The sequence below is a fragment of the Lycium barbarum genome, chromosome 5 (assembly GCF_019175385.1).
Source record: "Lycium barbarum isolate Lr01 chromosome 5, ASM1917538v2, whole genome shotgun sequence".
Taxonomy (NCBI): Eukaryota; Viridiplantae; Streptophyta; class Magnoliopsida; order Solanales; family Solanaceae; genus Lycium; species Lycium barbarum.
The window spans coordinates 139,362,487-139,388,532 of record NC_083341.1 but is presented as its reverse complement, the minus strand read 5'-3'; the positions used below and the strand labels follow the sequence as shown (position 1 = coordinate 139,388,532).

At 33.5% G+C, this 26,046-nt stretch overlaps 2 protein-coding genes across 7 annotated transcripts; one reads left to right on the top strand and one right to left on the bottom strand.

Moving 5' to 3' along the window:
* Positions 1 to 10,651: 10,651 nt before the first annotated feature.
* On the top strand, positions 10,652 to 19,877 carry LOC132641874 (choline/ethanolaminephosphotransferase 1). Of its 2 annotated transcripts, XM_060358966.1 has the most exons (20): positions 10,652 to 10,841; positions 12,087 to 12,281; positions 13,115 to 13,124; positions 13,220 to 13,270; positions 13,455 to 13,532; positions 14,947 to 15,022; positions 15,161 to 15,183; positions 15,263 to 15,363; positions 15,954 to 16,048; positions 16,178 to 16,246; positions 16,915 to 16,984; positions 17,189 to 17,252; positions 17,335 to 17,375; positions 17,452 to 17,536; positions 17,699 to 17,761; positions 18,525 to 18,583; positions 18,692 to 18,744; positions 18,899 to 18,971; positions 19,260 to 19,304; positions 19,405 to 19,877. In XM_060358966.1, exons 2-19 carry the CDS (start codon positions 12,145 to 12,147, stop codon positions 19,279 to 19,281), a joined length of 1,170 nt encoding a protein of 389 aa, XP_060214949.1. In that variant the 5' UTR covers positions 10,652 to 10,841; positions 12,087 to 12,144; the 3' UTR covers positions 19,282 to 19,304; positions 19,405 to 19,877. The 2 variants fall into 2 exon arrangements, with proteins under 2 accessions (XP_060214949.1, XP_060214948.1); XM_060358965.1 differs by having other exon boundaries at positions 10,657 to 10,841; positions 12,087 to 13,124.
* Positions 19,878 to 20,748: 871 nt separating this feature from the next.
* Positions 20,749 to 25,050, bottom strand: LOC132641872 (uncharacterized). 5 transcript variants are annotated; one of them, XM_060358960.1, is made up of 8 exons: positions 24,632 to 25,049; positions 22,551 to 22,631; positions 22,393 to 22,452; positions 22,151 to 22,194; positions 21,642 to 21,684; positions 21,476 to 21,547; positions 21,283 to 21,384; positions 20,749 to 21,158 (listed from the first exon to the last, which is right to left on the bottom strand). In XM_060358960.1, the coding sequence occupies exons 1-8, from the start codon at positions 24,989 to 24,991 to the stop codon at positions 21,039 to 21,041; spliced, it is 882 nt and encodes a 293-aa protein (XP_060214943.1). In that variant the 5' UTR covers positions 24,992 to 25,049; the 3' UTR covers positions 20,749 to 21,038. The 5 variants fall into 5 exon arrangements, with proteins under 5 accessions (XP_060214943.1, XP_060214944.1, XP_060214945.1 ...); XM_060358961.1 differs by having other exon boundaries at positions 22,551 to 22,636; positions 24,670 to 25,049; XM_060358962.1 differs by having other exon boundaries at positions 24,670 to 25,049.
* Between the last annotated feature and the right edge of the window lie 996 nt (positions 25,051 to 26,046).

The window sequence follows — 26,046 nt, the reverse complement described above, 5'->3', positions numbered from 1 at the left end:
AAAAATAGTATTCTTCGTTTAAATAGAAAATCAAATTTCTACTTTGTTTCGTTTTAAACATGTAAAATTAATTTAATAATTAGAATTATCCAAATCAAAATTTGAAAAAAAATAATAAGTATTGTTTAGGTCTAATCTACATACATTAACAATGGAATATTTTACACCTTTAAATTAATCGAATTAAAATTAAAAGTATCAACTGATGCTTAAATATTGCTATTGTTTTGTCTCAAAGAGAGGAAAATAATTTCTTTTTAAACAAGTCTTCTCTTTTAAAAAGTATTAATAAATTTTAAAAAGTATTAATAGTTTCTTTTTAAATAAGTCTTCTCTTTTAAAAAGTATTAATAAATTTTGGAAAACTTTGTATTCGTAGCAAACACTAATATAATAAAGTTTTGGATACGGAGCACAAACTACAATATTATATTAATCGTGTTTTGAACATACTATATATATATATGCTTAAAAACAATATAAACTTATGTATGTTTATTAATAATATAAAATATATATATTACCACTACCCAAACATAACTACATACACTATAATTCAAAGTGTTGGGCCCGTGCGCAGCACTGGCATACACCATCTAGTGTGTGAATAAAAATATAAATTATTCGTTGCAAGTTGCAACCCTTGCTCCTTTTTCTTCTTCTTTTGCTTTAGGTATTATTCCTTCCACGAATCGATCATAATTATTAATCGTAACTTAATTATTTGTATGGTATATTAAATTTGTATTATTACTTTATACTCGCCAGTAATATATACTTGTTTGATGATAAGGGAGTTCATATATCCCCTTTGGGTGCGCTAAACACCGCTTTAGTGTAATAGTCCGCGAATCACTCATGAAAGGTGAGCCGCATTTGGTGTCCCATGCGACGAGTTCGATTGAGAAAATATACGTACACGGGCTTTGAACCTAAGACTCCCTATTTGGGAGATCACCTATTCAACCAACTTGGCCACTCTTGCGGTGACGGTAATATAATTTTTATAATTAGTTAAATATAACATATTTCCAATAGAAGAGATCCTAAAAAACACACAACTAATTAATTAAAGATTAAACATATTGAGTGATACATCACACTTCTAACACCTTCTACTGCCTATACTTTTCTTGATGTCAATGTTTGTGTTCATAACATAATTCCCATGACCAATACTAGGTTTTTGAGCTTTTTCATTAGATCTTAAATAGCTTTTTGGTCCCTCAACATCAAAAGATTTTATGTTTTTGTACCTTAAAAGCATCTCTTCCACTTTCGGTACCCAACTTATAGTTATTTGGCAAACTTCATCTTGTTAAAGCTGGACGAAAAAATGAGTGGTTTCAAACATGAATGGAACTTCCCTGGGAAATTGGAGATTTTGTTTGCATTTGTGATGTGTCGTGAAATTACGGGATATTCGATGCTAATTCCTTAAGCTTTTGTGACTCTTCAAGCACTTTTGTTGTTACTTTTTGTGTATTTATATTGTTTTGTAGGATAAGATATCCGGAGAGCATAACGGAGCAAAACGGAGCAAAAATAGAATAAGAAGCACTTTCTGGCAGCACATGCTAGCAGCACTTGCTACAGCATGTTGAACATGCGAGCAGCATGTGCTGACAGAGAAATTGGCACAACATGCTACGGTTTTGGCACAACATGCGACTCGCATGTTGCACCTGCGACACAAAATGCGAGTAGCATGTTGTGCACGAGGGTATTTTTGTCCAGATTTTGTTTCAGTTTTTGGAATGTTATAAATACTCTTTTAGGGTTTGTAAAACAGATCTTTGGCCATTTTCATCAAGCTTGGAGAGCTAGGTTTTTGCACCCACACTTGGGGATTGAAGATTTAAAGATCTTGATATGAAATTTCTTAATCATTTACTCATTTCTTCTTTTCCTTGCTATGTATTGATTATCTAAGTGTGTAGCTTTCTATTCCATTACTTGAATCTTGTTTATGAAAATATTCTTGATTAAAGTTGGTTTGAAACTCTTGTTTGGCTTATGTATTGAATGATTTTATTCCTAATGAAGTGGGTTATTGTTTCTTTAATTAATCTCGTTCTTGAATGTTTCCAAAGGGATTAGCTAACCCTAGGACTCACCCATTTAATTTGATTTGAGCTCGAGAGAGGAAAGTCAATTTGGGAAAGATTAGTTAACAAGGATTTGAGGCATAAACCTCATCTAATGACTTGAGCTCGAGAGAGGAAAGTCACTTGGGATTATATTAATTGTGCCTAATATCACACTTTAAGGCTTGAGAAAGCTTAAAGTGAAATTCATTGATTTGGTTGAGAAACTTTCAATGAGATTTTAGAAATCATAATCTATTAACATAACCTCGTTCTTAGTTGTAATATCGTAAAATACGTTGGATCGTTACTTGAGTGTAATCTCCTATTATCCATGCTTGTGGCCATTGATCATTTAACTTGCTTTCTAGGTTAGTTTACATTTCCGCATTAGTTATGATTTTCTCAAAAACCAAAATATTATCTATCGTTTGGCTTAGCCTAGTAAGTGAAAGTTCCTTACTTTCTTAATCGCCTAGTATATTGTTCCCTGTGGGATCGACCCCGACTTCTAGTTGGGTAAATTATATTGCATGCGACCGTGTACACTTTCTCTTTGAGGAGTGGATTTGGACGTTATCAATTTGTATACTAACATACTATAACATTCACTACCCAAAAAAAAAAACCTACTATATTCATAGTAATCTATTGCTAAATAGTCCCTGGCTAACAAAATATTTTGAAAATCTGTCGTTAAATTGGATAAGCGATTATTTTTTTGCTATATAGTTATTACTCGTTGACAAAACAAACATGGGAACTCGTGGACAGAGGCGGAGCCAGAATTTGAAGCTTATGGGTTGGGATTCTAATTCGTTTAAGTTACTAGGTTCTAAAATAACAATATATACATATTCAATGAATTTTTCAAGACAAATATAGGGTTTGAACTAAAGTTATTGGGTTTGGCCGAACCCGCAAATTGTATGCTGGCTCCGCCTCTGCTTGCGGAGGAAAAACTAGTTTTCCCTATGCCCCTCTGGAAAAATAAGGAGAAAAAGCTGAAAGTAGCCCACTACTTTTAGAATTTGGTTTAAAATAATCCTATTCTTTTTCATGGAGACATTAAGGGGTCGTTTGGTAGATAGTTGAAATTATCCCGGGATTATAATCTTAGGACTAATTTATCCCATCTATTGGGATTATTTTATACCATCTAAAAAATGGTATAAAATAATCTCAGTATAAGTGGGATAAGAAGGTATAAGCTGGGATATCTCAGCACTAATTTTTTAATTTTCTCAAGGTACCATTACTTGAGACTGCAAAAAGAGTGATTTTTTCTATCTTTTTTCCCCTTTCAATGCCTCTGGCTATTCATATCCCACGTAGTTTCTATCAATTTTCCTTTTAGCTGGCATGAGTTTTTTCCCCCTCCAATATTGGAATTTGTAAATATACTTTAATTTATTGCTGAATTCAGACTGCCATCAATTAGTTTTTTTGTTAGTAAGATATGTAATTGAATTTGAGATAATTTCAATAATATACAATCCAGCATAAAATATTACATTCACGTGGTCATAATTTTTTTGGGTTTTTCATTCGGTGTCTGGTAGTCGGTACCCGCATTGGAGCCCAACTATATTGGGATTCGCGTTGCGCGGAGCCGTCTTAACAAAATTGGGAGCCTAAAGTCAAACTTTAGAGAGAGGCCTTAAATTTTTTTCTAAAAAAAAAAGAAAGATCGTAATATATAGTTTTATTAAAGTTTACTTTTCTAGCTTTTTTAGATGCGAAATCGTTAATTACTGTTTTATAATCGTCAAGAACTTGCAAAGTTGTTAACAATTTTTTCAAATCAGTTTATTCTAGAAAAATTCAACTAACAATATAGCTAATCAGTCACATGACTAACAAAAAATTCTCTTTTTAAAAATAAAATAAAATTACGTACTTCCTCTGTCTCAATTTATGTTACACGATTTGGGTTTCGAAAGTCAAACTTCCTTATTTTTATCGTGAATTCGGACATACAATCTTTAAGTTTATTGAAAAATAATTTACATATTTAGAAAACTACATAAAAGTAATATGAGTCACAGTAATTTTTAAAACAAATTAGCCATATAAAAAAGGGAAAATTACATAGGTTACCTACTTAAGATTCTTTATTGCAAAATATATAGATATTTTTCTTTATTTACAAAACATAACGATATATTACGAAACATGACAAATTTTCATATATTTTTCGTTTTTTTAATTTTTTTTCCAGAAAATATATATATATATATATATATATATATATATATATATATTTTTTTTTTTTTTTTTTTGCTCAAAGGCTTAAAAAATTACCTCAAATTTTTGTATATGAAATGTGTATGTGTGAGCGGAATTTTTAATATAATTTTCATACACAAAAATGTGAGCAAAAACTTTAAGCTTTGAGTATTGTATGAAAGTTGTTACAATGTTGTTATGGTTGTATTAGTTTTCTAGAAACCTAATATGAACTTTATATACAAAAAATGTGAATGAAATTCAAAGTCTTGAGCGAGATATACACATTTCATACCATTCTCATGCATAAAATTTTGAGCGTAATATTTAAGCCTTGATCGAGATATACAAATTTCATACGTTCTTCATACATAAAATTTGAGCAAGATATACACATTTCATACACAAAAATTTGAGCGATTATTTTAAGTCTTGAATGTTGTATCAAAGCTGTATACAACTAGATAAGCGTAGCCCGTGCAGAGCACGGGCCCAACATTTTCTATCCTCGGATATTACATTTTGATTTGTATAAATAGGATATTTTTGTGCCACAATTTTAGGTTTTGAATGAGAAAAAAAAGTAAGGTTTTGACTCATTTTATAAAAATAGTTTGCGTGTCACAATATGATAGTAATTGATCAGTCGTGAAATTACGCGATATTCGACGCTAATTCCTTAAGTTTTTGTGACTCTTTAAGCACTTTTGTTGTTACTTTTTATGTTTTTATGTTGTTTTGTAGGAAAAGATACCCGGAGAGCATAAAAGAGCAAAATGGATCAAAATTGACCAAAATGGAACAAAATAGAGCAAAACAAGCCAAGTAGCTTAAATGAGTGATCGGAAGAAACCAAGTGAAAAGAAAGTCAAAAAAGAGGCCAAACTGGATATTTTTGCAAAACTGTCAAAACTGGACAGTTTTGCAAAAACGGGACAGATTTGCAAAACTGTCAAAAGTGGACAGTTTTGCAAAAACGGGCAGAATTGCAAAAACAGAAATATGGGGGCAGATTTTGACATTCTTTTAAACTTGGAAGAATTAGAGGAGCTACAAAAGAGAGGCTTAGGGAAAAACATAGAGATCTTTGGTCATTTTGCAAGTTTTGGAGGCTAGGGTTTCACCTACACAATTGGAAGAGAAGATTGGAGCACTTTAATGAGATAATTCTTAAACCTTTCTTCAATTCCTTGTTTTGTATTGAATATTTTAGTGTGTAGTATTTCATTTCTAGACTTGAATCTCGTTTATGAAAGTATTCTTGATTAAAGTTTGGATTGAAACTCTTGTTTTGCTTATGTATTGAATGATTTTTATTGCTATTGAAGTGGGTCTTTGTTGATTTAATTAATCTCGTTCTTGAATGTTTCCAAAGGGATTAGCTAACCCTAGGACTCACCCATTTACTTAGATTGAGCTTGGAAGAGAAAATCTAGGTTGGGAAAGATTAATTAACAAGAATTTGGGTCATTAAACTCATCTAATAACTTGAGCTCGGAAGAGGATAGTTACTTGAGGTTAAATTGATTGTGCCTAATATCACACTCTAAGGCTTGGAAAAGCTTAGAGTGAAATTCATTGATTTGGTTGGAAGACTTTCAATGAGATTTGAGAAATCATTATCTATTGACACAAACCCGCTCTTAGTTGTAAAATCATAAAATACGTTGGATCGTTACTTGAGTGTAATTTCCTATTATCCAAACTTGTGGCCATTGATCATTTTACTTGCTTTCTAGGTTAGTTTATATTTCCGCATTAGTCATAATTTTCTCAAAAACCAAAATATTACCTATCGTTTGGCTTTAGCGTAGTTGGTGAAAGTTCCTTACTTTCTTAATCGCCTAGCATATTGTTCCCTGTGGGATCGACCCCGACTCATAGTTGGGTAAATATATTGCATACGACCGTGTACACTTTCTCTTTGAGGAGTGTATTTGGACGTTACCAGTAATTCCCCGCAGATCATCATAACTTCTGATGAATAAGCAAAAACTTGCCTTGCCAAAAGTCCTTAAGGATTGTCCGGAGTTTAGTACAATTTATGTCATAAATTTAAAAATGACTCACAATTATAATTAAAAAAAAATGACTTACAAGTTTTGGTGGATCTTAGAATACGAATGGTTGGGCAAAAACTTGCCTCATCTATGCAAGCAAAATTCTGACGGATCGTCATAATTTCTGATGGATTGGTAAACCTCTCCCTATATGCGGGATTTTTATTATCAAATTTGTCTTTCATTAAACCAAATAACTATGAGCATTCAACGTAATAAAGTTTCAAATATTATAAAGTTCAAGAAATTTATATTTCAAGATTCATTTATTGCAGCAAGATCGAAGGTAGCAACGCGATGTGGAAATTAAATTATGTAAAAACAGTGAACGAATGTTAAGAATTCCTTAATTTAGTTTTGATATATTTTGATAATAACCTGTTTCGAAAAGAATATTTGTCATGACACATAATTATTTGCTAGAACTCTTGAGATCCAACTTCATTCTATTAAGGTCAGAAGGAACACCTAGGTCATCGATACTAATTCGCTGTTAGTTTCAGACTATGTAATTCTGAATAAAAGAAGCTATAATTATAGCAGTATGCAATTTATTAAGAAAAAAAAAAAATCATAATTTAATGTCAAAACAATTGAATCTAACAAACCTATGCTCTAAAAAATGAAAATAAAAGCACTACGCGTCATTAGTACATGGAACGAATGATGAAACGGGAAATTATGTCCGTCGAAAATCAGAATTATTTCCTAGAGATTGTGTTTTTAACTTGAACATACCATCTGAGAAAGGTAATTTTAAGAAAATAATTATTACTTTTTTTATGATATAAATGATTAAATATTTTAGACTAAATTTAAAAATTAAAAATATCCAATAATATGACCGGGAGGAAGCAGTAATGTATACGTACAACAAAAACAAATTTAAACTATGAACAGGTTCATAAATATGATTATATGAGCAATGGGCAAGTTAATTGGAAAAAGTTGTCGGCCATAGTCATAATAATAAATGACCCCACTTGAAATCAATGCGGTTATATCAAAGGGTTAAAAAGTCAGCACAGCCAAAAACTAATAAAACATGTATAACAATCAAGTTATTTGGAGTAATTACCTAAATACCCTAAAAATTTATCCCTCATCTATAATAGTATAAAATATAAATATAAATATTTAAGGAAAATTTACTTGTCACACCTATTTCTAAGACCTATTTATGAATAATAACTACCTTTTATTTTATTTTATTTATTATTATTAACTATAAATCATTTTTACTTACATATTATAGCTACAATTACTAAGATATGATCAAGACGTGATTTATGGGATGTGTTATGATGTCTTCCATTTTTAAAAGATTTCATCCAGAATTTGGCACTATAATTATGCCAAAAAAAATAGAAACAACAAAAATACATGTATTGATAAACATGAAATACAATAAGGTTCATTAAAATACAACCTTATTGTACTTTAATGATTCCACTAAAAATACATGTGAATGCTTAAGTTGATTTGTATATTATCTTCATATCATATCTGCATATGTGGTATATTTGTGATACACTTGTATTTATTTGTTTTGGTAAATACAAATGTATATTTCAATATCTGTATATGTAATTATCAGGAAAATACATATGCATGTATATGTATTTAAAGGACTCCAATACAAATACATGTGAATACTTAAGTTGATATGTGTATTATCTGCATATGTGGTATATTTGAGATACACTTGTATTTATTTGTTTCAGTAAATATAAATGTATTTTTCTATATTTGTATATGTAATTATCAAGAAAATACATATGTATGTATATGTATTTAAAGGATTTCAGTACAAATATGTGTGAAAACTTAAGTGGATAAGTGGTTTATTTGAGTTATAGTTATATTTATTTGTTTCAGTGTCATATAATTTTGATCTAATTATAATTATAAACATTATCATAAATATATATATGTATTTTGCATTGTAATTTATTAACATAATAATCGAGATATTCTCTATGTTACCTTTGCAGGAAAGAGTTATATACTCATACTATGGAAGATATGATCAAGACGTGATTTATGGGATGTGTTATGATGTCTTCCATTTTAAAAGAATTCCATCCAGAATGTGGCACTATAATGACGCCAAAAAAAAAAAAAAAAGGAACAACAAAAAATACATGTATTGATGAAAACGAAATACAATCGTAAAAAACTAAAAAGTAGCTATAAATGGTAAATATGAAAAAAGTAGCTATAATTTGTTAGAATCTTTCAAAATATGGTGATTTATGTAAGTTTTTTTACAACTTACTCAAATTTATAAAATTCGTATAACGTTGAACTGTAAATACAGTAAGATATATAGTAAACTGCGACTTCTCCTTTTCCAAACAAAAGAACTGATGGACTGAAAATAAAAAGTAGCTGCATTTAATTTTCATTATTGATCCAGATATTAATATTTTTAATATTTTTAAAATTACATATTCAAAAGTTAAACACAATGTAACAATAAATTCTAAGTTGCATCTGTGGTGACTTTCCACACAACAAAGATATTCTTGATTTCACAGATTTTCCTACAAAGAAGTATAAAAGTTACTTTATATCCAAAATTGAATAATATGCAACAGCAAATAAACGAATTGACAAAGTGGACCCCAAATACGTAAGCAGGTCATAAGACATAAAGCAGCACATTAAATAAATCAGCGGGTCTCACGATTTCAGAAGCTGTGTCGACGAACTTACATTGAAGAAGCTAGGTGGATTCGTCAAGAAGCAACACGTGGAAACATAGGAGGGTTAAGAAAGTTGCCCTCACTTTTGACTTTATTTATAGAAACAAGCTGACGGATGAACATCCTGCCCCAACCCTACTTTTCTATACGGTAGATTGTTGTGGTTGTATTAATTTAAAAAAAAAAAAACAGAAATTTAATATGAATTTTATACACAAAAATGTGAGTGATATTTTGAGACTTGAGCGAGATACAAATTTCATACTGTTTTCATACACACAATTTTGAGCGGATTTTTTAAGCCTTGAACGAGATATACACATTTCATACCGTTTTCATACACTAAATTTTGAGCGAACTTTTTAAGCCTTGAGCAAGATATACACATTTCATACATAAATTTTTGAGTGAATTTTTTTTTAAAAAAAAATTAAAAAATATTTACAATTTTTTTTTTTTTTAAAAAAAAGCAAGTTTTGTATAGGGTTTGTAATGTTATGTTTTGTAAATATAAAATTATCATCACGTTTCGTAAATATTTCTCCTTAAGATGTATATATACGTAATTATCCCCATAAAAAATGGGGCTCCAAAAATTTGGGGGCCCAAAGCCATTGCCTTAGTGGCGTTGGCCTTGAGGCCCTGGCGCCGCGTAAGACCTCATTTGGGGGGGAACACTTCCTACCAAGGTTTTTTTTTCATATTCAGGGCTCGATCCCGAGACCTTTAGTTAAGGGAAGAACAACCCCATCCGTTGCACCACATGCTTTGGTGGTACGTAGCCATAATTTTAATATACATTGCATAGCCAATTTTTCTTTTTTTGCAACAATGTTTATACATACGATATATACAACATTATACATTTATCGTAGACAATGTATAAATCTTGTATAAAAATGTATAAAAGAATCATTTTGAATAATATTAAAAATATGGATCATTTCGAATAAATATTCTCCAAATAGACATAGAGTGTTATTTTTCTATTGAATTTTGATTCTGGATGGTAATATTTGCTATCAACCGGCTCGCGTGAGCTTTGGCTTGCTTTAGAAATCTCATGCTGTTTTTGCCTTCTCTTAAAAAAAATAAAAAATAAGAGGGTTATTTACACTTTTGTCCCTATTTTGTGCTGATCTTTAATGTTTGCCCCTCGTAATAAACAACTTTTTCGCATCGTAACTTTATATTTTCGCATCGTGATATTTCATAAATTATGCCTCACATTCTTAAAAAAACTTACGTCTACCAAGACATAAGTTTAATTTTGAAGGACAAAAATTAAAAATCAGTCCATTTGAAGGCAAACCGTGCAATTTCTTCATAAGACTCACACTTATTTAATATATATATATAACACGTACGGGAAGGAGAAACGAAGGAGGAACTTATCGAACCCCACCAACAATGTGAAATTCAAATAGCTAATCAACTGAGCTAATAATAGTCGAACTTTGCTTAAGCTATAAGCAGTTTTTGAAATATGTTTCCTCGTGGCACTATAAAAAATTGAACCGTTTCTTAAACGAATATGAGCACCAATCAAACTTTTTCTTTCTTCAAATAGCCTCAAATCAAACATTATTAATTAACTAGACAACATTGGTCCTGGCCCCCCTTTCAATTTTAACCATTTCTCTTTTCTTTGGCTCCTCTCGTTAAGTACTTTCTTTTTTTGTGTTCCAAGAAACACAGAGTATTGCCAATTTTTGCTTCTCCAAAGATCACTCAAACTGCATCCTCTTTCCAAAAAGGTTAGATATTGCAAACTCTCTTAAAGTTTCAATTTTTATTTCAAGAATGGCTATTTTTGCTCATGTCATTGCATTATTAAGATGCCCTTTTTGTATTTGTGCTTTGTTTCTTAGATTCAATCTTCAAAACCCCAATCTTGGTACACCTCCTTTAAATGTTTTATCATATCATTACATTTTATGCACACTCTTTTGTATTTCTGATTAGTTTTATAGATTTAATGTGAAAAATTGTATTTTTGTAGTACCCATCAAGTTTGTTTTTTGTTGTTTTTTATGTTAACTATGGAATTGGTATTGGAAAAGTTGTGATGTTCTTGCTATTTTGGGCATGCCCTTTTTGTGTTGTTACTTTGTTTTTCGATGTTCAAACTCACATTTTTATAGCCCTGTCAAATTTGATAGTACCCATGAAGTTTGTTTGTTTGTTGTTTTTTCTGTTAACTATGGAATTGGTATTCAAAAAGGTGTTATGTTCTTGATATTCTAGGCATGCTGTTTTTGTGTTATTACTTTGTTTCTCAAATTCAATGTTAAGATTCCCATTTTGATAGCCCCATCAAATTTGTTCTCTCTTTTAACTCTGGAATTGGTTTTAATTTTTTTTTTCTCTTGCAGTTCCAAGCTTACCCTTTTCATATTTCTACTTTTTTTCTCTGAGTAAATGTTAAAAATCACATTTTTATAGTACCCATCAAGTTATCACAAAATTATCATAACTTGCTGTTCCAAGTATACCCTTTTCATATTTCTACCTTTTTCTTTTTTTCTCAGATTAAATGTTCAAGATCCCATTTTGAGAGTCCCCATAGAATTTGTTTTCTCTGTTTACTCTGGTATTAGTTCTGAAAGTTTCTCATAATCTTGCAACCTAGGCATGCTCTTTTGTGTTTCTACTTTGTTTATGAGATTCAGTTGGCAAATTTGCTTTCTTTGTTACAACAACATACCGAGCGTAATCCCACAAGTGGGGTCTGGGGAGGATAGGATGTACGTAGACTGTACTTCTGCCTTTGTGTGGTAGAAAGGCTGTTTCCGATAGACCTTGAGCTCTTGCTTTCTCTGTTAACGTTTTGGAATTGGTGTAGAAAAATTCTGTCATAATCTTGCACTTCTAAGCATGCAGCTTTTGTGGTTCTACTTATGTTACTACGATTTCCTGTTTTGATAGCCCATATAACTTTTGTTTTTCTGTTAACTTTGGTGTTGTCTTTAGAAACTTTTAACTCAATTATTTTTGTGCAGATTTCAATTGGTTTATAGGTAATTTAGAGGTAGCGAGCGAGAAAGAGGGAAAGGAAGGATGGGTTATATAGGGGCACATGGAGTGCAATCACTTCATAGGTACAAATACAGTGGGGTGGATCACTCCTATGTTGCTAAGTATGTGTTGCAGCCTTTTTGGGGTCGCTGTGTCAATTTCTTCCCCCTTTGGATGCCGTAAGTTTTTCTCTGAATTTTCTGATGAATATTTTTTCCTCGGCAATTTGTGCATGTCTGCAAATTAGGGTGTTTAAATTTCTAGTGTTTGTGTAGTGATGTATCTTGTATACAGGTTCCATTATTTACTTCTTTTAGTGAGCTAAGAAGGTCTTGCTGTTCATTCATTTGGCATATTGGAGTACCAGAAAAATATTTCCTGCCAATTTCAGAACCTTGTACTACTAATTCGCGCGTAGAATGAATTGCTTGAACTACCTCGGATAGAAGAGCAGATATCGGAATTGAAATGTAACAAGAGTATTCTGTGTGGAATGCCGATTGAAGGATTTTTCTCGTTTTTCTATGAATCCACAGAATGCCATAGTCTATAACGGTGATGGCAATAAAACAACTTTCAGGATCATGGCTATTAAAAGGAAATAAAAAAAAGCTTCCAGGATCTTGGTACTGAGACAAACTTTTTGTCACTCATACAGCCTCCTTGATGATGAAGATAACGATAATAATGATGATGATGACGATAATAAAATAAATGAACAAGTTGTTATGGCAATTTTGGGAGTATTAGGTTAGCATACGCCAGTTCCCTCTGTAATATTATAATAGGCTTTGATGCAGTTTCATACAGACAGCACACTCACACACACACATGTGTACGGAGTGCATACTCATCAGGTGCCAGAAGAAATAATCTAACATGAATTTGTTACCCATTTAAACAATTAATTGCTAATGGCTTTAGCCTGGTTATCATACTGTATGTTTTCCTCTGTTTCCGGAGTTAACTGACAATTGTTTTTTGGTGTGCATGTTCTGTATATGTTCCCCAGACCGAATATGGTACGTCTCACTGTAACCTATGGTCTTTGTTGCAAACATTATTTTTCTCATTTGTGTATTCTCCGCGAGGTCTGATATATAACTTCCATTTGCAGATTACACTTATGGGATTTTTGTTCTTGGTCACATCTGCGCTGCTCGGATATGTGAGTTGGACTTCGTCTCTCTAGAGCACATATCCATTGTCTGTAATAGTAGAAAGTTCTTCTGCTTGCCTGATGATGTAACTCAGGAGTCTGTCCAACATTTTTTTTGTGGCTTTGCTTTTCAAATGTTTTAAATTGCTTTTCAAATGTTCTACTTCTCTTACTGGATAATTCTTCTCCCCAGATTTATTCTCCAATGTTGGATTCACCCCCTCCAAGATGGGTTAATTTTGCACATGGACTGCTTCTCTTCCTTTATCAGGTTTGCCTGTCTTAGCCACCATCTTGATTAGCGTTCTTCTCAATTTGTTTTTGTAGTGGTAATGTTGATAGTTGACTTGTGTTCTACAATCATGATTGTTTAACCAGATATTTTCTTTTTGAGTTCCATGTCTAATTTGCCCTCACATACTAGTAGGCGTAGTATTTTTTTGTGTAGTTTCTTGTCCTTCGATTTCTGTTACTATCTATTGTCTCCCGTACTTCGATTATATTATTAGTTTGCTGCATTTACTAGTACTTTCTCCTTAGTGCTTATCTATAGTATTGTGCTTGGACGGCTTTACTTTGTTAAACCTTGTCTAACCTTCTTTGCCATGTTTTCTCTTGAGCCGAGGGTCTTTCGGAAACAGCCTCTCTACCTCCCAAGGTAGGGGTAAGGTGTGCGTACACTCTACCCTCCCCAGACCACACTCTACCCTCCCCAGACCCCACTTGTGGGATTACATTGGGTATGTTGTTGTTGAGTTCCATGTCTAATTTTTTTTTTTTTTGAAACTGGTAACTGGAGTTCCATGTCTAATTTGTAGGTATAAGTATTTTAAATTGGTGAACCGTGTTGGTCTAGTAGCTAATGCCACATCTAGAATGCTCCTTTATAAGTGTATTTTTTCATCGGTTCTTCTAGTAGCATTTGAAGAACATTTTTAATCTGTACGTCATGTGATTTTGACTATGTTACATGACTCTGGAATACACAGTTATCCTATATTGGTAACTGTCATCGTGTGTGGTTTGTAGTTGTTAGAGGTCCGGTTCAAGTTGGAGAAAACATGAACCTTATTATATTAACTCCATTCTGTAGTGTAAAAAGCTTTTTGGAAAATGATAAAAATGAACTGAGATCCCATAAAATTCTAAAAAAGTGGAAAATTAATCTTCAAAAGGCAACCTTTAAAAGAATATCTACCGATTTCCAATTGATTGGACATCTCATTTCGTATGGTGAAACAGTGTTCACATCTTGTTCCTAGCATGTTTTGAGGTCAAAAGTTTTATTATCTAATCGGGAAGATATTCTTTGAGTCCGGCTTGAGATATTTTGCTGGGACAGTGGCAGAAGATGAACTTAACAGATGTAACTGTTTAGTTTATTACTTAGGTTACCATTATTTTTGCATATAGTATGACCTTTGAACTATGCAACATTGAGCTCATCTCAGACTTATCGCTAAGTTTGTGCGTAGTATTGGGGAACTGTCGGATGGACCGAAACATTGTCATCTCTGAATTTAGATTCATCTTTGGTGCTGCCTTTGTAGTAAAAGCTATTTCTCAGAACTGTATAGGTCATATTCCTTCTTCGGAACGGCTTTAGTAATCTGAGTTTGGCCTTTTCTTCTGTTGGAGTTCCTTTTTGATTGTATGTTGTTTGGTTGGACTCTTAATGGATGTAGACGTTTGATGCTGTTGATGGAAAGCAAGCAAGACGAACAAATTCCTCTAGTCCACTAGGAGAGCTTTTTGATCATGGTGATTCTTCCTCTCCTTTTTCATTTATATATTCGTATGTTATTCTCTTTCTAAGTTGGGTGTGTGCGAACTGCCGTGATTCTGACTGGATTTGTTGTTATGAGTCTAATCAGATGTCTTGGCTTTCACAATTTGCAGGATGTGATGCGCTTGCATGTGCAGTATGTCATGTTTTCAAGTAATCCTTTTTCTTGCCCTGGGAAGACTTGTACTTACAGATTTCGTGCTTAATATGAACAGTTTGAAGCCTTGGCTTTTGGGAGCACTGCTATGTGTGGACGACATACTTTCTGGTTCTGGGTTATTTCAGCTGTTCCTTTCTTCTTTGCTACTTGGGAAAGGTAGGTCTTTCAATGTAACTCTTCAGTATGTTTAGTTTTTGGGTATATTGTCGTAGAATATTAGAAGGGCCGTTTAGTAGCCAGGTTAAGAGGAAATATATATCAAATGTTGCCTGTACAAGATACATGGATTTAGAAGATAATTTAAACTATATAAGAGAGAAATGCCCTGGGATTTTGGTGAAATGACAAAGGTAATACAATACGGTGTGTATGGTACGCGCACATCACAAGTTCAAATCCTAGCTGGTTAACCAAGTCTTTTATTTAAGTGGATGAGGGTGGAGGGGCGGCTCGTTTGCTCCTGAGTTTCGAAGCCGGAAACAATGGATTTCTTGGTTATCAGGGGAAAAAACTTATGAGATAGATATCTGGATCAATGTTTTATCCTATGTTGCTCGGACTCGCCAAGATTGTTACCGCTCCCGTGTCGGATTCTCCAAAGATGCACTACTTTTGGAGAATCCCACACGCACCTGTCGACATTTCTGAAGAACCCGAGCAACATCCATCTTTCATCCTAGTTTTCAAGAGTTTTTTAGTATCTTTGATCTCTTAATCTTGTTTTTGGATGTTGGTCCCTTTTGCAGCTATTTCACCAACACTCTAGTTCTTCCTGTAGTAAATGGACCAACAGAGGGTCTCATGTTGATATATCTCAGCCATTTCTTTACAGCTCTAGTGGGTAAGCTTGATTTTTCTCTCTTCCCCTCCCCCTTTTGATGCCCTTCCTCACTCCCGGCTACCCCCAGTCTGTTGTTTTGGTACATTCTATCAGTTTTCTCTATTAACAGCTGACATTTCATGATTTCAGGATCTGAGTGGTGGGTTCAGCAGCTTGGGAAGTCTCTGCCACTCGTGGGTTGGGTTCCTTTTCTGAACGGTGAGGCTTGCATAAAGTGTCCTTTTGTTTTTTCAGCTTTGAAGTTTCTCCTCAACCCTCTCTCTCCCTCTCTCTCTCTCTCTCTCTCTCTCTCTCTCTCTCTCTATGTATTATGAAGAGCCAAGTATTTCCTTATCTGATATGGTATTGTGTAGTTATATAGTTTATATCATTCTCTCATTTTTTCTTTATCGAAAAGAATTATGCTCTCCGTTCAGTTCTGTTTTCTCTTAACCTTCTTACCTTTTAATTTGAAGCATTTTTTTTTTTTCAAAGAACACTTTCTAGGATTGTATATATTAAACTTGAAAAGTTTTGAACTTTGAATTCTGCTGCAGATGGTAGAATTTTTTGCCTGTGTGTTACTTGCATCCTTTATCCAATGCACTTCACAACATTTCACTTCTCGTACATATCGTGTTGATCTCTTTCTTTTCTTTTCTTTTCTTTTCTTATTGTTATTTTCTAAATGGGATTTCCAAGTGAATTCATATCCTAATTTTATGCTTTATGAAGTCTGTGCCTCTATACCTGCCTTCAGATGATAGTTGCTTCCATGAGCATATCTATATGTATTATTTCTCGATACTGGCTATGTTTCTCTGTCTATTCCAAAGTTGATTTTTGTGTTTCTTATTATTCTTATTCCTATTAACCTTTGACTTCAGAAATTCCGACCAATAAAGCCGTGTTGTTGCTGATGGTAGCTTTTGCTGTTATTCCAACAGTCTACTGCAAGTGAGTAATTTTTATACTTCGGTGGGGTCTCTTCCTTTTTCTTCCATAATTCTTTCTGATTTCTTGCCAATGGGCTTGAAAGCGTCGGCTATTTCTGCCATATTCATCATCTAAAGATTCTGGATTCTAGCTATTATAGTACTTCAGCCTGCTGTAACAGTTCAGGTCAGTTGAACAGTATTAATGTCAAATTCTTTTTGGCAGTATTAACAATGTTCATAAGGTTGTCAAGGCAACAAAAGGAAGTATGCCGCGGGCACTGGCCATGGTAAGTACCGTTTCTTAGATTTATATAGGTGATTTGGTGATTATGGTCTGTTGTTGAAAAATTTCACTTCTAATGTTGACAGATTTACCCGTTTGTTGTGCTACTGGGAGGAGTGCTTCTGTGGTATCTCTCGCTCACTTTCAGAATACTAATTATTTTTGGGACCATATCGTGGTATTTAATATTGGCTGTTTTGCAGGGACTATTTATCTCCATCTGATTTAATGAAGAACTATCCTCATCTTATGGTAGTGGGAACTGGGCTTGCATTCGGATTTCTTGTGGTAATGTATCTCCATCGTGCTCTTGGTTTATGCATTTTTAAATTTTACTTTCTGGGCAACCTATGGTAAAATGAGATATTCAGAAAGCTGATAATTGCTGTATACCAACATTTTCTGCTCTCTTAGATGTTATATCATCTCAATTATTGGTTTTTTCTGCAGGGAAGGTTGATTTTGGCTCACTTATGTGATGAACCCAAGGGTCTGAAAACAAATATGTGCATGGTATGCTGCTTTTTCTGATGTGCTAAATTAATGCTATAAGGGCTCGTTTGGTACAAGGGATAAGGATAAATAATCCCGGGATTATATTTGAGATGAGTTTATCCCACATTTGGTTGGGATAAAATCGCGGTATAACTAATATCGGGATTAGGTATCCCGGGATCGTAGTGTTGTTTTATCCCTGTGGGAGGGTGGAATAACTAATCCCAGGATAAGTTGTTTCCAACCAAACGACCCTTAAGATCTTTAGATTGGCCAAGGGTCGAGAATCCTTTCTGGTTTAAACTAATCCATGTTTTCTTTAAGTTGATATCTATAGCTTACGATTTAAGCCGAGGAGTCTGACATCTATATCCTCGATTAATAATTCCTATTCTTACTTTATCAAAGAGAACTATTCTGCTGCAAAAAACAGATATTTTGGCCCCCATCACACACATTCTGGTGACTCTTTCAAGTAATGAATCTTCAATATTCCATTGGAAGTTATTCCAATGGGCTCTTTTAAGGAGGGAAAAAAGAATGTTGTGTGGGGTAATACAGTGGCTAGAATTTCAGCTGCTCGGAACATTCTGACAATGTCGTATAAAACCATCTTTTTGTGTCTTAAATTGGTCACTAAGTGTTTCAGTTGGAGAACTGTATCCTCAGAGTTAGAGATAGTATGATATAAAAATAATTATTGAAAGAAGAAGATAAATAATAGACGATGCTTCGAGCATTGTGGCCACAGTGTTTTTGAAATGTAACTTTATGTTTGCAGTCTCTGCTTTGTCTACCTTTTGCCGTTGCAAATGCGCTCACTGCCAGACTTAATGATGGGTAAGTAGAAACTAGTCTCGTTCATTCATGGAATTTAATTCCAAGTATGGCTTTACATGTCACTGATATTCCTTTTCTGGAATTCTTGTATTCCTCTCTTCTTTGCAGAGTTCCTATGGTTGATGAATTCTGGGTTCTTCTCGCTTACACTGTATACTCAGGTATTACATCTTCTTTAGTGATTCAGATGGATATGATATGCTGTTTTGTTGAGCTATATTTGGAAAACTTATTAAGTTTAGCTGAATCTGCAAACATACTTTCCTTATGTATTATTGGCTGATTATTATTATTATTTCTTCCCATCTTGTTCAGCATCACTCTATCTGCATTTGGCCACATCTGTTATTCATGAAATCACGTCAGCGCTTGGGATATACTGTTTCAGGTAAGAAATATTATGCTGGACTCTTATTGCATCCCATCATGCCCAACTGTATGTCATTTGATTTCAGTACAATATCTGTAGTAGTACCTATTCTACTCAATAAACCAAAACCAACCTTTTAAGTTTGTTACAAAGATCCATGAACCATACTCCAATATTCACTTATCTTAGGAAGATGCTCATCTCTCTGCTTTATCGAGCATACGAGACGTTTCATGCCATAAATGTATTGATTGACTTATTCACTAGTTTTTTCCATTCTTAATGCTTTTAACTTTTGAATGACAGGATAACAAGGAAAGAAGCTTGATCGCGTTTACGTTCCAATTTTTGGTACACCTTTAACTATTTTCTCATTCTCGATGATCTCGAGGTCATTTTTTCCTTTGATTAGTGTTGATACTTGTGTTCTTTTTGATTCTTTTGTTTCTAGCTTTTCAACCTGGGAACTACCTGGGATTGAAGTTTGACTTTCCTTACCTAGCCGATTCCTGAACCCGGCTTGAAGGATGTTTGGGGTTCAACGCGTGCTTCTTTGACTTTTCACAGGTTGATAGTGTTATTATTTGTACTCGCCTTCAAATTCAAGTTTAGTCAAGTAACTAAAATGATAATGTTTTGAGTTTTCCCTTTGGATTTTAGTAGACTAAAGACGATTTCTAGGATTTTTTGTCTAGTTGGCCCTGCTGAAAGGTCATTTTGGTTCGATTTTACGCAATGTTTAAGATGATCCAAGTTACTCAATGGGGTAATATGATGTGTCCATTGAGTTTTAAAGATGCTGGTTATTGTATTTGAACTGATTTAGATTTATTTGTTTGGTTAGTTGACTATTTCTAAAATCATTGTTTCTTGTAACCATGAGTCCAAAGGGGATAGAAGAAATATAAATTTGTTTGATTACTATATTCTGATTCTTAGATTAATTTGATCATGCTATACTCATTGTATACGAAGAGCAAAATTCATTTTTGATCTCGTTGTAGTTCTCAATTAATTTGGTCACGAGATACTATTGAGTACAAAGAACAAACTTCATTATTGTATGCAAAAAACACACATCCTTGCAATTGCATTGCCTTTTCTAGCATTCACTTGCCAACCAAAAAAAGCGATTATTTGTATGTACTCTTTCCGTTCATTTTTTCTTGTCACTCTTGACCTTGCGCGCCCCTTAATATATTTTATCATTATAGCCATATTAGTTATTGTATAGTCTCAATAGATTTAAAATATATTAAAAATGAGTAATTAATGTTTAAGGGTAAACAAGAGAAAAACATTTGTCTTTTTCTTGATACGTTAAAGTGGATAAGTAAAAATGAAAATAGTAAACAAGTAAAAATGAAAGTTTATTTTTAGACTAATCGGCAAATGTCTTTTTGCCTCAAGCCGTTAATCACATACACATTAAATATTTTCCAAAAAGATTTTGAGTGAAATTTAATTAGTTTTACTAAAGTATCCTTTCCAGTTTCCACCATTAGAAGATATTAGCTTTACTTTATTATCAATATACTCGAACAAGAACTTTGCTCTGATTAGCAACATGCTGTCTTCTCAGTTCTTGAAATCCAATTTCAAAAATAAGTCTCAACTACTTTCTCAATTCAGTTGCTTTTCCAAAGCTATTACATCTTGCACAACAATTATAGATGTTCAAATTTTCAATTAGAGGAATTTTCATAGGAGATTGGAGAAACTTCAAAATCGTGATAAGTTAGAAGTTCTTAGCAATCCTTTCAAAGAGCCAACAGGGATTTTCTAAGGGAAAATATTGAAAAACTACACACAAGAATATTATCTTCCACCAGATGGAAATTTCAATGCAGTAGATACTGTCCAAAATGTATTACAAATACATTTACAAGTAAACTGAACAATTAAATTCTTGTGGCTGATCATGTATTCCTTGAAACAATATAATGAACTTGATTGGTAATCCACATTGTCAATCTTGTATCAATGATGATCAAAGTAATTTTGTATTAACCATCGCGGTGGTATAGTATCTGAGCAAAGTCCCATTTCTACCATGTCTAGAATGAGAGTGCTCTTTTAACCGGTTTATATTGCTACGGCTAACCACCTTGGCAGTCTCAAATTAGCTTTCATGCCGAATTTGGTTAGAAAAATGGCGTAGAGAAGATGCAGCAAGGACACGAAGAACGCACAATTTATCAAAAGCTGCAAGTTGAGGAAGCAAAATAGTAAAAGGAAGAAAACATCAGCCTTCTACTTGTCAAGCGGAAAAAAAGTCACTTTCTTGCCAAATTGAACCGTTGAATAGATAAGAAGAAATTACACGCACCAGAGTCCCGAATAAGGTATATATAAAATTCATAGATGGAACAATCTGACTGCCTAACGAGGTGAGGATGTACGAGAGAGTAGCATGAATATTTACGGTGATCTATAAGCAAAGAACAAATACATGAGTGATCATTTCATTTGTAAAGACTAACTGAACAATTGGGAAGAAGGTCAGTGAAGTTATAACTTACCAGAGCAAGGATGTTTTCTCCTATTAAAAATGAGGTTAATACAACATATCCGAGAGCACCCACAGCTCGAGCCTGCAGATCAAAATAGATGCCCCTTGTTGGAATTGCTCGTGATTGAGTATAAATACCCTCAAAGAGGGAAAGCAGTGGAAGAGAGAGAACATACAAGAGCGCACAAGAAGATTGAGGCACCCCAACTTGTTCTCACCCTGACAAGATCAGAAATAAAACACCATGCAATCATTAAACTAATCAAACAGCAGCAAAATTTTATGTGAAGGGTGCAGAATGCGTGTCCAGTGCATATCTTTCTTTATAGTAGCCACACCCTTGGGTGCTCACTAACTGTACATTTCTTTTGTAATGGAAAGCATCCTCTCGGCACGTTTTCAATCTTTTCCTTCCATTTCGCTTTGGGGGTTCTGGCTCCCCGAACAAAGAATAGGATTAGCGCGATATAAATTTGGGAAGATTGCAGTGCCATGCTTGTTCATTATTTGTTACTTAGTCCGTGTTTTTTGTTTTGGGGGTATTTCGGGGGGTGGGGGGAGGTGTTTCCAATGAGGGGTTGCAACCAAGATATAAACTCTTTGAAGACTGTCAAAACGGACACTCATTACAATGACTTGAGAAAAAGCATTCAGGTATAGAGTCGCAAAACGAATAACAACATACCTCCATAAGGAACCCATCGTGAAGCCAAGTAAACCATGCATTAACTGAATCAAGAGGAGAAGAAGTGTAGCTACTTTAGTAACAACATCGCCTAACCGTGAATATTACATTTGTGAACATAAAGTATTGAAGCAGAAGAACAGCCACCAAGGATAACAAGTATCATAATAAAGCAATAATGAAAATTTGATATCTCACTAGCCAATATTTATGTCTTTTATGGTTTATAAGATAGCGCTCACCATATAATTTAATGCTTTCACTGGGCCAGACAAGACAAACAATAGCACAACAGTTGCCACCTAATAAGATGCGATAAATGGCCGTTAGAGAAAGTAGATGAACAAGCGTCTAGGAACAAGTAAACGTTCAACCTATGGAGTATGTGGGGGGGACAAACCATGGTTTTTCTGCCAGCTGCAACGCCCCATCTCATCGAGGATATAACAATTGGCAATGCGAAGAAACATCCGAAGTAATTCTGTGCTACATGCAAAGCCAAAGTTCCTTTAGGAGATCAAAACCGCCAGCAGAAAAATGATCAATAATACAAGGTCAGCTCATAGAAACTATGCAAGATATGATACAAATACTATGAGTTAATGCAGTCTTTCAGTTAACATCAAACAAAATCATAAACCAAAGTTGGATTGCCTGCAAAAATAAAGAAAGATCAACCTAAATAACCCTCAGTTGATGGTTCTTTCGCTGCTGTTTCCCAAGTTCCTCCCAACCACCAACAGAGCCAAGTATAGGGAGTAAGTGATTAACACTTTTGGAACAGTTAAAGAAACAAAAGCTCAATTTTTTTTTTTTTTTGAGAAGGTAACATAAAAGCTCAACTATTTATAGCATTATCTGGAAAAAGAAAAAAAAGCATGACTAATCAAGTCACATAAGCTTGGATGTCGGCAGCAGACAGGGTGGAGCTAACTTCTAAGTTATAGGTTCACGTGAGCCCAATAGCTTTTACCTAAATCCTATATATGTATTAAGAATTCCACTAAACTTCTATATATATTTGACTACGAACCCAATTATTATTGTATATTAACTTAGAGGTTGTCGTAGGTACCCATAAACTTCAAATCCTGGATCCGCCCCTGGCAGCAGATGTACCTAGTTCATGACCCTAGTGATATCAAAGCAACAGTTAAATTCTATCAAACAGTTTTTGACCAAGATTAGTTCCACTCTTACTAGTAACACACCTGGCTATAGAAGTCAAGTACTACTTTACAGGATGAAGGACTTCCCTTATTGCACAATAGAAACATTAACAAATTCAATACTTTATAAACTATTAACTGGCAATAACCAATCAATTTTAAAAAATAATAAAATTGTCCGACTAATACTACAAAGTTCCACTCAATAACAAAATTTAACACTCTTGTTCTTCTCCAAAATTCTGCACTTAAAAAACCAGCAATATTCTTGCTTTCCTAACCAAAGTTTCTCACAATTTGGTTAGTGCCAAGATTCAAAAATCTTGTCATATCTACTACAACTACTTTGCTTCAATCGCCTAGCATTCTCCCGAAGGAGAGGGAGAAAATATCGCATTTAAGAAAGCATTATTTATCATGCTTCAAGCCTAAATTTATTTTTGTTCTTCAGCAATATTTCCTACATTTTACCATATAGACTTCCCTTACTTATTGCACAATAGAATCATTTAACAAATTCAATAATTCATAAACTAAATACTACTCCCTCCATCCCTCCATCCAAATTTAAGTGTCTTAGTTTCCTTTTTGGTCTTGTCCCACAAAAGAGTGTCTCTTTCTATATTTAGTAAGTTTTCCAATTCCAACATTTTACATGACAAGTTTAACACCACATGATTTAACAACCTCAAGACTCAAAAGTCTCCCTTTGTCTCCGTGCCAAATCAAGCTAAGACACTTCAGGTCATTTGGTATTATGGATTAAGGAAAACTAGTCCTGGGATAAGAACTTAGTACCACCATATCCCTTGTTTGGTTACTAATCCTGGGATAAGTTATCCGGGATTAAAAATAGTATTGGGATAAGTTATTCCAGGCAGGACTAACTAGTTATCTCAGGATAAAATAATGAAAATGACAAATATAGCCCTGAGGTCCCTCAAAACCTTTTTCTACTAAATAAGGTGGAGGGTATTTTTGTAAACAAATAACTTTTTCTTTAAAATTATGTCATGTATGTTACATTTTAATACAATAAATCAAACAATCAATAAGAAATAATATCTCGAAAACTAATACCAACATAAATAATTTCAGTAAAACTAATCCCAACAAACTAATCCCATCATAACTTGTCTTTGAAAGCAAAATTTCATCCTTCCAACTCTATAACCTAATGCAAGATTAATCAAATTAAATTCACCCCCCAACCAAAACATCATTTTTTTTTATTTAAAAACAAAAAAAAAAAGCAAAAGCATTTTCTCCAAAAACACATCAAATTTCCATATTTCAAGAACCATATAAGTACCTCAATAGCAAGAGAATTGCTTAACAAATAAGCTAAACCTGAGACAGCAGCAAACATAGCACTCTCTACTAATCTCAAAGTATCCTTATAAACAACCCCATCTGCTGCTAAGTACTCATATTCTTCTGAATCTTCCTCTTTGGTACTCCAAGTTTGGGTTTTTACAGTTGAGGCTCTCACATTTTTTTGCTTAGAATTTTCAAGAGAACAATGAAGAGATAAAGAATTTTTTTTTGGTTTGTTGGTAGGGAAAAAGAGCAAGTGGGGTGGTGAGAAAGATGATGAATTTTCAGTAATTGAAGAGAATTTGTTATGGTAATAATGGTTGTGTTGGTGATGATGAGGTTTGAGGACATTCATGATGGAGAAAAAATAGAAATTCTTGTAAGTTTTGTGGTGTTTTGTGGATATTAAGGTTACTGTTTTGGATAGGGGTACTTATGGTTGGCCCATGGTGTTCCTTTAATTAGGCCCATAAGTTTGATTTGATCTGCCCATGTACATATCCAAATAACCCAACAATCAATCAAGATTTAGAGCCTGTTTGCATGAGCTTAAAAAAAAGCAGCTTCTAAGTTAAAAATAACTTATAAGTAAAAAAAAAAAAAAAAATTGGGTAGGCCAACTTATTTGGCTTATAAGCAGTTTATAAATTACTTTAGATAAGCTAAGCCAAACTGGCTCAATTATTTTTTTGGGCTTATTTTAAGCACAAAATGATTTTAAGCTAGCCAGTCAAACTCAAAAAAACTGAAAACAACCTATAAGCTGTTTTCAGCAACTTATAAGTCAATCCAAACGGGCTCTTAGGACTTAAAAGAGCATTCCCACAAATGCCCTTATTAACACTTCTCGCGAGACATAACTTTAATCTATATCACACAAGTTATGGAAGATAAAACTGTCAAACTCCCAAAAAAAAAAAAAGACTTATGCCGAGCAAACTTAATTTCTAGAAAACTTAGGCCGAGCAAAACAAAAGTTCAGTTTTCAAAGATAAATGTTATAGAACTTATACCGAGCGAAGCAGGTCTGAATATTTTCATTAAGTGTTGAATTTTTACAGTTGAAGTTTTTTTTTTTTTTTTTTGTTTAAATTTGTCAAGAGAATAATGAAGAGTTAAAGGATTTTTTTTTGGTTTGTGGGTATGAAAAAGTAGAAAGTGGGGTGCTGAGAAAGATGTTGAATTTCTAGAAATTGAAGTGAATTTGCTATGGTAGTAGTTGTGTTGGTGATGATGAAGTTTGAGGAGATTCATGGTGGAGTCAAAGGGAAATTCTTGTTAACTTACACAAATAACTATCTTTTAACAGCTTTTAACAAGTTATAGCTATAAGTTGAAGATTTACAATTCGTAACTGCTTTTGGCTGTATTACAGTTGTATCTCGCGTTTTTGAAATACAGTGAAATATA